This window comes from Urocitellus parryii, chromosome 1 (assembly GCF_045843805.1).
Source record: "Urocitellus parryii isolate mUroPar1 chromosome 1, mUroPar1.hap1, whole genome shotgun sequence".
Taxonomy (NCBI): domain Eukaryota; kingdom Metazoa; phylum Chordata; class Mammalia; order Rodentia; family Sciuridae; genus Urocitellus; species Urocitellus parryii.
Window position 1 is genome coordinate 49,189,769 of NC_135531.1, and position 17,009 is coordinate 49,206,777.

General features: G+C 34.6%; 1 protein-coding gene across 4 annotated transcripts in view; it reads left to right on the forward strand.

Annotated features, from left to right (window-relative positions):
• Nucleotides 1–17,009, forward strand: part of Ipo11 (importin 11) — a 207,934-nt gene that overhangs the window by 34,364 nt on the left and 156,561 nt on the right. For all 4 annotated transcript variants that reach the window (XM_026402552.2, XM_026402551.2, XM_026402553.2 and 1 more), the window contains exons 4-5: nucleotides 4,314–4,386; nucleotides 8,534–8,737. In XM_026402552.2, the coding sequence (XP_026258337.1) occupies nucleotides 4,314–4,386; nucleotides 8,534–8,737 (277 nt within the window). The remainder of the gene's footprint in view (nucleotides 1–4,313; nucleotides 4,387–8,533; nucleotides 8,738–17,009) is intronic.

Here is a 17,009-nt window from a genome sequence, read left to right on the forward strand (position 1 = left end):
TGGGACTTGATACACATCTTAGGTGTTACTGCTTTATCATATATACCTATTGAAAATATCTTTATCCACTTTTATCACTTGCTTTTTCATTATCTTAATGGTGTCTTTGTTTCTTTTTGCTGGGGGTAGTTTTGTTGTCTTTAACACCTTTGTTCTTAATTTTGATTTTGAGTCAGTATAGCTACCTATCTTTTATAATTAGTTTGTGACCTATTTATGACATTTTGCTCAACCAACAATTAAGAAAATACTGTGTCTTCTGGTACACTTGGTTTACTTTACTCATTTTGCTCTATGATCTTTCTGGAATTGATTTTTGTACAAGATGCATGTTTGAAGTAGGGGCTGTACCATGTATTCTTTTACTATTGAATTACAGTAGTACTATTATTATTCATTAGGCACTTTGTGTGGTACTGGTTTGGATTCTCTAATTTGTCCAGTTGATGTTTTTGTCTCTTATTAAGACTTAATGTAATTTCTTTTACTTTTGGATTTAATTTGCTGTTCTTTTTCTAGCATCTTCAAGGTGGAATGTTAGATAATTGATTTTGTTTTTCTAAAGGTTGCATGTCCTTTAGAAACATTTTCTTTTTTTCTTACGTTGCATGTCCCTTATTAGGAAATCCTAAGTGTTATAAAACCTGAAACTTTTTGAATGCCAACATGATACCTTAATGTGGAAAATTTTATACCTGATCTCTGTAGTGGTGGGTCTCACTCAAAACCTGGGCACACTAAGAAAGAAATATTGTATAAAATTACCTTCACACTGTGTGTGTGAGGTATATATGGAACATAAATAACTATTATGTTAGACTTGGGTCCCATCTCCAAGATAACTTATATTATGTGTATACAAATATCTCAGTATCTCAAAATCTTAAATCTGAAAGAGTTCTTATTTCAGGCATTTCAGATACGAGATGTTCAATCTGTATACACATTTTAGAGCTTTAAGACTCTTCTTATAATTGTAACTTTTAGTTCAGCCTTGTGTGTGTGTATGTGTGTGTGTGTGTGTGTGTGTGTGTGTGTGTGTTGGGGATTGAACCCAGGGCATTTTGCATGCCAAGCACATGCAGTACCACTGAGCTACAGTCCCAGCCCTTGGTTAAAAATATTTTAAAAATATCTTCTGTGGTTTATTTTAAGATGTATAGGTTAATTAGAAGTATGTTGCCTTGTGCCTTGTTTCCAAAAGAACTTTTAGTTCTTTTTTGGTTACTGTTTTCATTATTTAAAATGTGCTGTGTTGTTTTGTGATCGAGCATGTGGTATTTTGGTACATATGTACTTGAATGTGTGTGTGTATTTGTGGATTTTACTATTTTATGTGTCTCAGCTTGAATTTGTGAATTGTGCTATTCAACTGGTCTGTGTTTCTTTGATTTTCAGCTTCTTTTTTCTTTCGGTTATTGAGATGTGTTAATATTTAAATATGATTATCCACTTGCGTATTCTTTTTCTTGTAATTTTGCTTTCTGTATATTTGAGGCGTTTAGGATCATATAAATTCAGGGTTGTCAGATTTTTATTGAATTGACCTTGTCATAATTATGAAATTTTTTTCTTTATCTCTAGTAATAAGTTTTGACTTAACGTCTAGTTTGTCTGACATTAATAGAGCCACACCAGCCATCTTGTGGTTAGTATTTGCATGTTATACCCTCTTTTGCCTTTTTCTTTCAATGTTATTTTGTTGTTGTTTTGTTTAAAATGTGTATCTTACAAGTAGCAAATAAGTTGGATTTTGTTTTGTATCTGGTATAATAAATGTTTTAGTTTTAGTATTACATTTGTTTACATTTAATATAAATACTGATATAGTTTGGTTTAAATCCACCCTTTGTTTCCTGTTTTATCTCTGATCTTTGCTTTTTTTTCTTTCTTTCTTGCCTTTCTTTGGATTATTCAAGAAACTTATATTAGTTCCTCTCTTTAAAAGCTTGTTGAGCACACTTTCATTTCTCAAGTGATTTTCCTACAGATAACATGTATCCATGATTTATTAGAGACTGTCCTTATGTTAGTACTTTACTTTTTTTAGATAATGCAAGAATGTTAAAATAATACTTTAACCCCTTTTAAAACTTCATAATCATTAATACTCTTGTTTAGTACTTTAATTCGCTATATATTTTAAACTCCATAAAATGTTATTTTATCAACAGTATTCATTTAAATTTACCTTTATAACATTTTAATTCTTTTTAGTGTTACTGTGCTTAGCTTCCATCTGGCTCCATTTGTTTTCTGCTTGAAGAACTGTCTAGTATTTTTTTAAGGGCACATCTGCTTTCAATGGGCGCGTAGAAGCAGAAGTGCTTTTTTTCTTATTATGCTTTAATCTTGATATTTCCCACTAACCTTCTAGTTATTAAATTTATTGCAGTTATTATGCTTATTAGTTCTAGGATTTCTTTTTAATATTTAGAAAAAAGTAAATTCTAGTTGTCTAGTGAAATTCTCCATATTTGGCCTACTTTCTTGAACTTATTCATAATTAGAATGTGATTTTGTTAATTATAATGTTTGTGCTCCTGTTTCTATTTGTGTTTTGGATCTAAGCATTTTTTTTTCTGTATGTTGGTATGCCTGGTAAGTTTTAGTTGAATGCTGAATGTAGCATAGTTAAAATTGGAAAGTTTTTGAATTCTCTTAATCCCAGGTTACATCCTTTCTGGGGTTTCAGCAGCAAGCCTTGCATGTTTACCCAGATACTGCCATCATGGTGGGCCATGAGCTTCAGTTTTTGTTGCTTTACACTTCAAGGCCTGCTGAAATCTCTCTTTAGCTCTTCAGTGTCTAGCTGCTGCTTTCAGCTTCATTTTTTGTGGGTACATAAGGAGCAAATGCAGTGGCCCATCTCAGTTCATTCCTTTCTCTCTGAGATCTAAGTCTCCTGATCTTAGCTTCCTAGATTGTTTTTAGTAGTTACATTAGTTTTCTCAAGCTGCCCTAATAAATTCCCACAAACTGGGTGGTTTAAGACAACAGAAATTATTATCTCACAGTTCAGGTGGCTAAAAGTCTAAAATCAAAGTTTTTGCTCTCTTTGAAGAAATTAGGGAAGAATTTTTTTTGGTTTCTTTCTAGCTACAGCGGGGGCAAACAATCCTACTTGTTTCTGTGTTTATAGCTGCATCACTAATCCTGTCCTCAGATGTCACATGGCCTTATTTCTTGGATCTCATGTTTCTCATTGTTCATATTTTCCCTTTATGAGACACCAGAACCAGGCTTGGTGGTGCAATTCTGTAGTCCCAGCTGCTCTGAAAGCAGAGGTAAAAGGATCTAAAGTTCAAGGCCTGCTTGGACAACATAGGGAGACCCTGTCTCAAAATAAAATTTTAAAAAGTGCTGGGAATGTAGTTCAATGGTAAGAGTGTTTTCTTAGCATGTTTAAAGGCCCTGAGTTCAGTCCCCAGTACCCACCTAAATCCAGTATGACCTCATCTGAATGTTATTACATATGTGGAGACTCTACAGTATTTCCAGATAAAGTCACAGTCCCAGGTACCTGGGGTTTGGAATTGAGCATTTCATTTTTGTGGAGACACAATTTAGCTCACAATAGATGCCTTATACTTTTTTTTTATTTGAATATGTTTATAGTTGACCTTATTGAGATGATTTGTCTCATGCCAGCTACTCTGTCATTGATAGAATAAAAAAGAAAAACCTTTAAATGAAGTCTTAAAAATTAATTTCAAAATTAACAATGTGTTCATTCAGTTCAAATCTCACCATGTGTAAGATCTTTTACAATAACTTTTCTCCTTGTATATCCTTCAACTTTCTAGTTTTCCTGGAAACAGTATGGAGGCAATTGTTAGTATTATGTTTATCCCTTCTATAGATGTAAAATGAAAGTTTTTAAACTAGTTAATTTCTAATATCCCAAGTATTCTGATTCTGTCTCTTTCCCCATAGAATAACCTCAACTCAGATTTATAAAAGCCAGTGGAAGCCTAATATTTACTAGTATAGATTTATTTATCCAACTTTTTTTTTTTTTTGGTAGCCAACACTAGTAAAAGTGAACATCAAAATATTGTGTTAATTACCCTGGATTTGCCTTATTTTTTAATGCTTACTGTGTTGTGCTTCCTGTTAATTCATTTATGAGGGAATTTTGTTTCTCATTTAATGTGCCAATATTTAACTAACGGAAATAATTTTATTTATTTACCAAAAGAATCAGAATAACATATTTAAAAGGCTTTGTATTGTAAAAATTCATAGTAGTGCTTATCTGTATTCATTATTAGGTGTCATTCTCTTGCATAATGTTTTTATTTTTTTAATAGTGCTCTCTCAGAAGAGGAAAAATCTACTTTGCGTGCAGGGCTCATCACCAACTTCAATGAACCAATAAACCAGGTTAGTGAGACAAATGAATTCTAAATATTGTTTCCCTTTTATATTTGCTTATTTTCCATGCTAATATTTTTATCTCTCACTAAAAATGAAATTGTATGTCATTATTTTCCTTTGTGGTGGTTTATAGACAACTCATTTGCTAAATTTTAAATTTTGAAATCCAGTGATAGCTGTTAAGAATTTTGGTTAGATTTGGCTATTAATGATTTAAAACTTGGAAGTCATTAAAATGTATACTTGATAATTTTCAACTTTCAGGTTTTGAGCTAGTATTTAAAGCAAATCTATAAATAATTGTCTTATTGCATAGAAATTAATTTTTAAACAAGAAAATGAACAGATAAAATATGTTACATACCTAAGGCATGAAAGTATTTGACTCCAGAAATTAATTTAATAACTTACAGTTTCTACCCTTTTCCTACTTTTTCTTTTTAAACTATAAGATGACTTCAGCTTTTTGTCTTTATTTCCTGAATTCATCATATTTTCAGTTCTCACTGCTCTGTAGCAATTAAGTAGTTTTTTTCCCATTTCAATGAAGTTTTCTTCTAAGAATAAATTTTTGCTTAAAGGTTTAACAGTTTTTAAAATTTTTCAAGGTAATATATATATATACTTGATTTCCTACATATCTGTCTGTCTATATAGATTTTTTTCCCCCTGAATTCTGGGAATTGGGGATTGAACCCAGGGGTATTCTACTATTGAGCTAAACCCTGAGCCTACACCTTTTTTTTTTGGGGGGGGGTGTGGATACTGAGGATTGAACCCAGGGGTGCTTAACCACTGAGCCACATACCCAACCCTTTTTTGTATTTTATTTAGAGACAGGGTCTCACTGAGTTGCTTAGGGCCTCTCTAAGTTGCTGAGGCAGGTCTTTTTTTTTTTTTTTATCGGTTAATACATAAGTGAATAACATTCATTTGTGATCATCATCAAGCATTATGTATATGCAACATAATTATGATATGGTATACCTTTATATGCCCAGCAGCATAGTAAATTTACACAAACACAAATAATGACAATGACATTGGCCATAGGGAAATTTTCAGTTCCATTTTAATCTTATAAGGCCAATGTCATATATCTGATACATCTCTGACTGAAATGTCATTATGCAGCATATGACTATAATATGTTTTTGTTATATAGCAGAAAATATGAATATCAAAAAGTGTTCTTTTCTTTTTTATTTGCTGTAATTAGTTATATATGACAGCAGAATGTACTTTTTGTTGTACACAAATGGAGCACAGTTTTTCATTTCTCTGATTGAACACGAAGTAGAGTCACACTATTAGTGCAATCATACATGTACCTAGGGTAATGGTGTCCATCTCATTCCACCATCTTTCCTACCCCCATACCTTCTCCATTTCCCTCCCTCCCCTTTCTCAATCTAAAGTTTCTCCATTCATCCCATGCCCCTCTCCTGTTATGGATCAGCATCCACTTATCAGAGAAAATATTCGGCCTTTGGTTTTTTGGGATTGACTTACTTCACTTATTATGATAGTCTCTAACTTCATCCATTTGCCTACAAATGCCATAATTTTATTCTCTTGTAAGGCTGAGTAATATTCCATTGTGTATATATACCACAGTTTCTTTATCCATTCATCTTCTGAAGGACATCTATATTGGTTCCACAGTTTAGCTATTGTGAATTGAACTGCTATAAACATTGATGTGGCTTTGTCTCTGTAGTATGCTGTTTTTAAGTCCTTTGCATATATGCTGAGGACCAGAATAACTGGGTCAAATGGTGGTTCCATTCTCAGTTTTCCAAGGAATCTCCTTTCTGCTTTCTGGAGTGGTTGCACCAGTTTGTCGTCCCACCAGCAATGTATGAGTATGCCTTTTCTCCGACATCCTCGCCAACACTTATTGTTGCTTGTATTCTTGATACTACCATTCTCACTGGAGTGAGATGAAATCTTAGAGTAGTTTTCATTTGCATTTCTCTAATTACTAGAGATGTTGAACTTTTTTTATGTATTTGTTGATTGATTGTATATCTTCTTCTGAGAAGTGTCTGTTCAGTTCCTTAGCTCATTTATTGATTGGGTTATTTTTTTGTCAAGTTTGAGTTCTTTTTATATCCTCAGGATTAGTACTGTATCTGATGTGTGTGTGTGTGTGTGTGTGTGTGTGTGTGTGTGTGTGTGTGTGAGAGTGATAAAAATTTGCTACCATCTGTAGACTCTCTTCACCTCAGTGATCGTTTCTTTTGCTGAGAAGAAGCTTTTTAGTTTGAATCCATCCCATTTATTTGTTGTTCCTTTTAAAACAAATTTTTTTTTGTAGTTGTAGATGACCAGCATACCTTTATTTTATTTATTTATTTTTATGTGGTTCTGAGGATCCAACCCAGTGTCTCACACATGCATGCTAGGTCAGTGCTCTGACACTGAGTTATAGCCCTAGTCCTCATTTATTATTCTTGCTTTTATTTCTTGCGCTTTAGGAGTCTTGTTAAGGAAGTCAGGGCCTAATCCGACATGATGAAGATTTGGGCCTGCTTTTTCTTTTGTTAGGTACAGGGTCTCTTGTTTGTTTGATTCCTAGGTCTTTGATCCACTTTGAGTTGAGTTTTGTGTATGGTGAGGGATAGGGGTTTAATTTCATTTTGCTGCATATGGATTATCAGTTTTCCGAGCACCACTTGTGAAGAGGCTGAGGCAGATCTTGAACTCATGATGCTTCTGCCTCAGCTTCCCAAGCCTCTGGGATTACAGGCATGTGCCACCATGCCCAGCCCCCAGCCCTTTTTATTTTTTATTTTGAGACAAGGTCTTGCCAAGTTTCCAAGGGTGACTCTTGAATTGTGATCCTTTTGCTTCAGCCTCACGGATAGCTGGGATTACAGGCATGTACCACCATTTCTGTCTGATTCTTCTAATTTGAATATTAAAATCATACTGTATTTGGCAATATTTCTGATTTTTTAAAATATTTTATTTTTTAGTTGGACACAATACCTTTATACGTATTTTTATGTGGTGCTGAGGTTTGAACCCAGGGCCTCACACATGCTAGGTGAGCACTGTAGCTCTGAGCCACAACCCCAGCCCCTGATTTAGTTTTTTTATTTTTATTTTTTTTAATTGTTGATAGACCTTTATTTATTATTTTTATGTGGTGCTGAGGATTGAATCCAGTGCCTCACACATGCTAGGCAAGCGCTCTACCTCTGTACTACAACCCCAACCCTCTGGTTTAGTTTTATATTCACCTTTATAAGTGATCTCAACTCTAAGTTTTACAATTCCTTGAAAAGAAGCTGAGAGAGAATGGAGAATGGAGTTGTTCTCACTAGGGCAGGAATTGATTGGTTTGGGGTTTGGGTGATTAAGAAATAAATCATTCCCTATGTATTCTATCAATCAGTATTTAGGAAGCACTGATCTATACAGATATTGTTATTTAAATACTCGATATTTGATGTTATTTCCATTCTTAGGTTAGTGGTTCTTAAAATTCATTTTTATAGAACCTTTATTCTGCTAAAATTGAAGACCTTAAAGGATTATGTCTATTGATATTTACAGGATTACAAACTAAAACTGAGAAATTTAAAAATATTTCTTAGTTAACCTAAAAATTTTAAAACTGTACTTGTTGACGTAAGTAGCATTTTGTGAAATGAACTATTGTAGCTGTTTACAAAATAATTCAGGTTGAAGAATGACATTGTTAAGAATTTTTGCATATGTCTTTAGTGTCTGGCTATTTAATTTTATATCTTCTTCTTTATTCTTCACATGTTGTGATATGTTATTTGGTAAACATATGAAGAAAACCTATTTACTGATACATAATTTAGGAAAGGAAAATTAACATTCCCGAAAGGGCTCTAGTGTACCCTGTTTTGAGAATCACTGTCTTAGTTTTTTAGTGAAATTTTAATCATTTTTGTCAAACTGTATGATAAATCAAAAAGGTAATTTTGGGAGCTGGAGATATATCTCAGTTGGTAGAGTTCCTGCCTTGCATGAACAAGGCCTTGGGTTCAATCCTCAGCACCACAAAAAATCAAATCAGTAAATAAACAAAAAGGTAGTTTTTAAACTATGAATACATTCTTATTCATTGCCTGGGTTTCATGTTTATTTCTTGATGATTACTTTTCCCTTGTAGATTGCAACTCAGATTGCAGTGCTGATTGCAAAAGTTGCCAGATTGGATTGTCCTCGACAATGGCCTGAACTGATTCCCACTCTTATAGAGTCTGTTAAAGTCCAAGATGATCTTCGACAGCACAGAGCATTGCTTACTTTCTATCATGTTACTAAGACACTGGCATCTAAACGACTGGCTGCTGATAGAAAACTGTTTTATGATGTAAGTTTTTTAACATAGTTAAGTTTGATTATGAGAATAATGCTACTTACATACAAATGAATACAATTTTACTTCTCTTAATATTTTATTGAAAGGTTATGGATTCTTCCTAATTATAAAATACAGTGATGTGAATGGAAAGATCACTTGGTTGCCAATGAGTATTGGTTGGAAGGTAATGGTTCCAAAGCTAAGAGATTGATTAGAGGCTATTATAAATCTCTTAAAATGATGCAGTGATAAAGGGAACAATTTGGTAGGCATAGAGTTGAAATTTTGGAAGTAAAATTGACATGTCTGAGTAATTGATGGATGTAGAGCAGTTGTACTACTGAGGGGGTGATAGACCTTTGTTAGGTATTCTGCCATCAGTTGTTGGAGAAATTTTCCTTTCTTTATATACTTCCTTTGGGGCTTTTTTATTTGACCTTTAAAATAAATAAGTTATCATGCTGAGGATTAAATTCAGTGTCTTGTCTCTACCACTGAGCTACATCTCTGGTTCTTGACTATATTTGAACTGTCAAAATAGTGATTTTCCTGTTTCTCATCCTAACATTTTGGACTGTACCATGTAATGTTAGTGAATCTCAAAAGTATTTGTTATTGTGTTCTTGCTTACCTTTAGTAATTGTAAAGAAATGAAAGGTATATGATTTGAAATTTTATTGTATGATCACATGATAGGGCTTAAGAAACTATTTCAGGTATGTTCTCAACCATAATGCTGGGTTAATCAGGTTTTCATCACTGTGACTAAAATACCTGACAAGGAGAACTTAGAGGAGGAAAAGTTAATTTTCACTTCATAGTTTCAGAGGTTGAGTTCATTGAGGTTCAGCCAACTTTATTGCTCTGGGCCTGAGGTGAGGTGATGCAACATGCCAAAAGGACATGGTGGAACAAAGCTACTTACCTGATGGTATCCAGGAATCAGAGTAGGAGGAGCCAGTGACAAAATATATAATCCCCAAGGCCTCTAGTGACCTACCACCTGTTCATAGCTACCACCCAGTAATCCATTCAAATTAATAATCCATCAAATGGATAAATCCACTGACCAGGTGATAGCTTTCATTATCTAATCATTTCACCCCCTTGCATTTAACAGGTATTTTTGAGGGACACTGCATTTTCAAACCATAACACATGCTCTCCAGAAAATATACTGTGAATAGTGTTTTATAGAAGGCTTCTTTTTTGGTCTGTCTTTTGCTCCTCCAAATGTACCATATTTATTGCTTATTCTTTCCCCCAAGGAGCAACATGCTTTTCTCTGGAGGGTTCCAGGGTTTCTCTTGCTTATAAATTTTTAAAGTGGTCATAAGTAGACTTTCCCAGGCCTCTTTTCTTCTGATTTCTACTTTAGTGTGTACTTCACCTTTCATGATTAGAGTTGTTTCATCCTTCTTTTTGTGTGTGGTACTGGGGATTTGTGATACTGGTGCTTTATCACTGAACTATGTCCCCAGCCCTTTTTATTTTTCTTTGAGACAGGATCTCATTAAGTTGCCCAGGCTGGCCTCCAGCTTTTGATCCTTCTGCCTCAACCTCCTGAGTAACTGGGACTACTAGTGTGCACCCCAATGCCCAGCAGATGCTTCATTCTTTTCTTTCTTCCTTTTTAAAAATTTATTATCATCATCATTATCATTTTTATTATTTGGTACCAGGGATTGAACCCAGGGGCATTAAACCCTGAGCCAGCCACATCCCCAGTCCTTTTTATTTTTTATTTTGAGACAGGATCTCGCTAAATAGCTTAGGGCCATGCTAATTGCTGAGGTTGGCTTTGAACTTGTGATTCTACTGCCTCAGCCTTCCAAGTTGCTGGCATTGCAGGCATGTGCCACCACACCTGGCTTGCTTCATTCTTAGAGAAAGAAATAACCTCCTCCTAAGTGAAAATGAGTCATTGAGAAGTGTATAGAGGGGGCTGGGGTTGTGGCTCAGCGGAAGAATGCTCCCCTAGCAAGTGTGAAGCACTTAGTTCCTCAGCACCACATAAAAATAAATAAAATAAAGGTATTGTGTTCAACTACAACTAAAAAATTAAAAAACAAAAAAGTGTACAGAATGTGGAGGAGAAGCAATCTAATAGAGCAAGCCAAGTGAAGAGAGTTCTAGAAGAGAATACTTGTCCTAGTTTTTTTTTTTTTTTAATAATGCATTTATTGTCCCATAAATAGTGGCCAACTTTTTGTCTCTGAGGACTCTGTTTTCTCTGTGTGCTTTGATATAGGGAAGGGGAGGGAATGAGAGCATGTGTAATATTGAAATGCCTTCTATGTTAAAAATATTGATTGTTTTTGATCTGTCTGAGGTTTCTGAGCTACACCTTTGGACTCCTCCCTTTGAGGTTATAACTTAGGCAACTGCATTTTTTAAAAAATATATTTATTTTTTAGTTATAGGTGGACACGATATCTTTATTTTATTTTTATGTGGTGCTGAGGATGAAACCTAGTGCCTCACACATGCTAGGCGAGCTCTCTACCTCTGAGCCACAACCCCAGCCCCTTAGGCAACTGCATTTTTAAAAAAAAATTTTAAATTTTTTAGTTGTAGTTGGGCACAATGTCTCTATTTCACTTATTTATTTTTAAATGGTGCTGAGGATTGAACCCAGGGCCTCACACGTGCTACGCGAGCACTCTACCGCTGAGCCATAACCTGAGCCCGCATTTTTTTTAGATACACATTTTTTTAATATTTATTTTTTAGTTATAGTTGGACACATTACCTTTTATTTATTTGTTTGTTTATATGTGGTGCTGAGGATTGAACCCAGGGTCTCGCATGTGCTAGGCAAGTGCTCTACTGCTGAGCCACAACCCTAGTCCCAAGACAACTGCATTTTTTTTTTTTTTAAAGAGAGAGAGAGAGATGAAAGAGAGAGAGAGAGAGAGAGAGAGAGAGTTTTTTTAAATATTTATTTTTTAGTTTTCGGCGGACACAACATCTTTGTTTGTATGTGGTGCTAAGGATCGAACCCGGGCCGCACGCATGCCAGGCAAGCGCGCTACCACTTGAGCCACATCCCCATCCCGACAACTGCATTTTTAATGAACTCCCCAGCTGATTGTTATCTACATCAAATTTTAAGACAGTCATACCCTATTTATTTTTAACACAGTGGGTTTACGTAGCTGGTCTTAAGTTTATCTGAGAATAAGAGAAATTGTTTCTGATATATGTAAGGTTCCTTCCAATTTCTTGTCACTTTTGCTTGAATTCTAACCAGCACTAAAGAAATGGATAGTAAATCTACCCTAGTCTCTGAATTTCTTTTTGATTTTCCTTTATTTCTACTTGAAACTCTTCTGCCTCTAGGACTTGCTTTTATGATGGAAAGATTCTCAAAGTCAAATGTCTAGAGAATTCTGGGTTATAGTTACTCTTTTATTATCAGTGGAATGCTGAAATATTTTGGCTTTTTCAAGGTCTACTCTTCTTATGTGTTTCTTTGGTTTTCGGGTATAATTTATATTTAGCTCATGTGGTCTCTAAATTGTGGTCTACTCAGGCCCTATTCTGGGTAGTTTGTGTGTGATAGCTTCTTCATTGGTTTTCATGTTGTGCTCCTTTCTGTGTAGAATAAAATACAAGTTTGCTTAGCATCTTGAACTTAACTTCCGGTGAAGTATTTATCACATTGGGCTGAATTATAATTGTTGATTTACTTCCTCAGATCAGTATACTGGAGCTTTTAATGCTATAGTAATGATACCAATCTTGAAAAGTATATATTATGGTTGATGCTCAATAACTGTTAAATGCATAAACATTGGGGATATAGCTGTGTGACAAAGAGTGCTTGCCTGTTATGTGTAGAGCCTTGGGTTTCAAACAAAGAAGCACAAATAGAAGGCATGTTCTTAGATACCTGTTAGATTTTAGAGTAGTGTAGGGCAAAACTTCAACAAAGCAGCAAGAATATTTTGAGTTTATAATTGAGAGACAAAAATACCTGAAAAATGTCAAATTTGCATCTGACAATTTGAAATGGAGTAGCTGAACCTGGAAACATGGTCTGCAGTAGGCACTAAGAAGGGGGGATACTGTTTAATGGAGTTGAGGTACAAGATGAGTAGTTTAAGGAAAGTAGTGTGTATGAGAAAACAGTATTTTGAAGATAAATTTTGTGAATTAAAGCTGCTCCTATTATTTTGGTAATATGAGGTATAGATAATCTTTCTTTTAATAGTGTGTTTACTGTAAAGCCAAGGTGGACTTCAGTACCAAATTAGTTACCCACATAAAGTGTAAGCTCATAGTTTTGAGCTAGTTGCTATAGCAAAATAGTTCAGGGTATACTTAAAACCTTCTGCTCAGTTCATCCCAACAATTTTATTTATTTATTTATTTATTTTGGTATTAGAGATTGAAGCCAAGGGTACTTAACCACTGAACCACATCTCCAGGCATTTTTTGTTTTTTATTTAGAGAAGGACCTCGATAAGTTGCTTAGGGTCCTGCTAAGTTGCTGAGGCTGGCTTTGTACTTTGCTATCCTCCTGCCTTAGCCTCCCAAGCTGCTGGGGTTACAAGCATGTACCACTGCTTCTGGCTGTCCCTACAATTATAACCTTTCCCCCCTTCTGTATTAAAATAGATTTTTTTTTTTTCAGGTGTGACACATTGCAGAATCAACAGTTGAACAAGTTGTTTTGCAGTGGCAAAATTGAGCTTGATTTCACACAAAAAGAAATTAATTTCCTATAAAACAGAATACCTTTTCATACAAACCAGAATATTAAAAAAATCACATCAATTTCAGTTAAAATAAAAAATCTAAAGCCACTGAAAGCAATACAATTTAAGCACCAATAGTAACTCTAATGTAAGTATGATGTGTAAACCACAGAGGTATATATTGAAAAATGAAATAATTGGAACCTCAAAAAGATAAAAATATCTTTTGAAAATTATACATACCACTTCTTTTTAGAAAAATGACCTAACATTTATGCAAAAGACTTGTTTTCTAGTGGTGAATGTTTCTTTGTGTTGAGCAACTTTGGGATTTTTAGCAAGAGTCTTTGTGATTGTTATAAATTTCCTTTCAGTTCTAAGATTGTTTGATTCTATGAATTTATAATCTTATTTATCTAGGTTAATTGTATTAGTATAATTAATGTTTTGAGACAGGTGGGCATGGTAGTATGTGCCTGTTGTTAACAGCTCTTTGAGAGGTTGAGGCAATCAGGATTGCTTGAGTCCAGGTGTTTAAGAAGAGAAAATTTTACTTATAATTTAAATATGGATTTTTACATTTGATTTCTTTATTTCTTTTTGTGATGATGGGGATTGAACCCAGAGCATTGAGCATAAAAGGCAACTTTTCTACCATTAAGTGATAGAATGTTTTTTTGAATGTTTTTTGAATGTTTTCTTGAATGTTTCTTGAATTTTTCTTTAACTTTAGCTTTTAGAACAGTTTTAGGTTCTTAGTAATATTGAGTAGAAGGTACACAGATTTCTGAAAGACATGTCTGCTGCCCCCACATGTGGTGCATAGCATCCCCTATTTACAGCATCCTCCACCAAAGTACTATATTATTTATGATTAATTAACCTGCATTAGTTATAGTTAATGAACCGTACATGTTTATTACCCAAAGTCCTTAATCCTCTTGGAACCACAGATCATTTTATTGTTTACATAGTTTTGCCTTTGCCAGAGTATCATTTGATTAGAATCATACAGTCCAGAACATTTTTAGTTTGGCTTTTCTCACTTTCTGATATACATTTAAGTTTCCTCTATGTCTTTTTTTTTTTTAAAGACTAAGAATTTTTTTTTAATTTTTCTTATTTTTTTTTTAGTTGTAGTTGGACACAATACCTCTATTTCATTTATTTATTTTTTTTATGTGGTGCTGAGGATCAAACCCAGTGTCCCGCGCATGTGAGACGAGCACTCTACTGCTGAGCCACAACCCCAGCCCCTCCTCTATATCTTTTCATGACTTGATAGCCTTTTTTTTTTTTTTGGTACTGAATTAAATTCAGGTTCTTTCACGTGATGGGTAAGCACTAAGCTACATCTTTCTATTGGATTTTATTAATTGATTAATTTATTTATTTGTGGTAGTAGGGGGCTCGACCCAGAATGCTTTACCACCAAGCTACATCCTCAACCATTTTTATTTTATTTTGAGACAGGGTCTCACTGAGATACCAGGGTTGACTTTAAACTAGTGATCTTCCTGCTTCAGCTTCCTGAGTTGCTAGGATTACAGGAGTGCACCACTATGGCTGACTGATGGATCATTTCCTTTTAGTTCTGAAGAACATTCCATTTTCTGGATGTACCACAGTTTATCTGTGCATTTGCAGAATGACATTATAGTTTCTTGCATGTTTTGACATTATGAATATGGTTACTTTAAGTATCCATGTATAGGTTTTTGTGTGGATATATGATTTCTATTTCTTTGGGTAAATACGTAGTAGTGTGATTGCTGGATCTAATGATAAGAGAATGTTTAGTTTTTTGTTTAGTTTTCTTAAGAAACATTAGACTGTCTTCTGAACGGCTCTAATGTTTTGAATTTCCACTAGCAGTGAATAAGAGTTCTTCCTTGCCAGTATTTAATATTGTCAGTGTTTTGGATTTGACCATTTTAGCAGGTGTATGATGATATCTCATTGTTATTTTAATTTGTTTTGACATACTGTGTGGAGTATTTTTTTATGCTGTATATTTTCTTTGGTGAGGTGTCAAGGTCTTTGGCCCTTGTTTTCAAATCAGGTTGTGTGTTTTTAATATTTTTTTTAGTTGTCCATGAACCTTTAATTAATGAATTAATTTATTTATTTGTGGTGCTGAGAATTGAACTCAGTATCTCGCACATGCTAGGCAAGTGCTCTGCACCACAGAGCTACAACCCCAGCCCCTTGTTTTGTGTTTTTATTGTTGGGTTTTAAGAGTTTTTTGTATAGTTTTACTAACAGTTCTTTATCTAATGTGTCTTTTGCAAGTATTTTTTTCCTTTTTATTCTATTAACAGTGTTTTTTCCTTTTTAAAAAAATTTAACCTTTATTTTGTTTATTTGTTTTTATATGGTGCTGAGAATCAAACCCAGAGCCTCACTCATGCTAGGCAAGCACTTTATCACTGAGCTATATTACCCCAGCCTGTATTAACAGTTTTGCAGAGGAGAAATTTTTAATTTTAATGAAGTCCAGCTTATTAATTTTTTATTTCATGGATTGTACCTTTGGTATTGCATCTAAAAAGTCATTGCCAAATCCAAGGTCATCTAGATTTTTTCTTTGTTTTAGGACTTTTTATAGTTTGTCTTCACAGGATGTTTATTTTTGTGAGGGGTGGGTACTCGGGATTGAATCCAGGGACATTCTATCTCTGAGGTCTATCACTAGCTCTTTAGCTCTTAATTCTTTTTTTGACCGGGAATTGAACTCAGGGGCACTAGACCACTGAGCCACAACTCCAGTCCTATTTTGTATTTCATTTAGAGATGGGGGTCTCACTGAGTTGCTTAGCACCTTTGAGACAGGATTTCGCTAAATTGCTTAGGGTATCACTAAAGCCTAGGTTGTGGATGAGATAGAGATAGAGATAGAGAGAGAGAGAGAGAGAGAGAGAGAGACAGAGAGAGAGAGAGAGACAGAGAGAGACTATGTGTGTGTGTGTGTTTATACTGTATTTAAATAAAGGAAAGAACAACCCTTTGGTAGGAATTTATTTAAGGAAAGAGAGGCTTTAGATTACTGATTTGATCTTTTCAAAAGGAGTTGTGACAGGGGAGTAGCCTACTGGTAAGAGTGCTTGTCTAGCAAGCATAAGATCCTAGGTTCATTTTCCAGTACCAAGGTGGTGGTGGGGAAAAGGAGCTATGCACTGAACAGAAGAGATTTTGAGCATGGCATGGTGTGTATTCTTTTGGTATGGTTCACAAGGTACCATTTTTGGGTTCTAGGAAGAGGGTTCTGGAGTAAGAATAAAAATACATAAACCTTATCACCAAAAATCTCTAAGTTGCTTTTGAAAACAGTGCTTATTTATGCTTCATTCTTTCATTTATCCATCGTTTTTATTTCTACTCTGTGCCAGTCACTTTATTGGATTCCTGAGATAACAGCTGTGAACAGCTGTTAGGGCTCTAAATAGGGAAGATAGGGTGGTTTGATATTTTGGGTACTTGAGGACAGTTGTTGGTCAGAGATAGTCTTGGCGATACTGCTAAGACTATAGGATTTTAGGAACCTGAAAGAGGGGCTATAGTGACCCTCTTGAATTTAA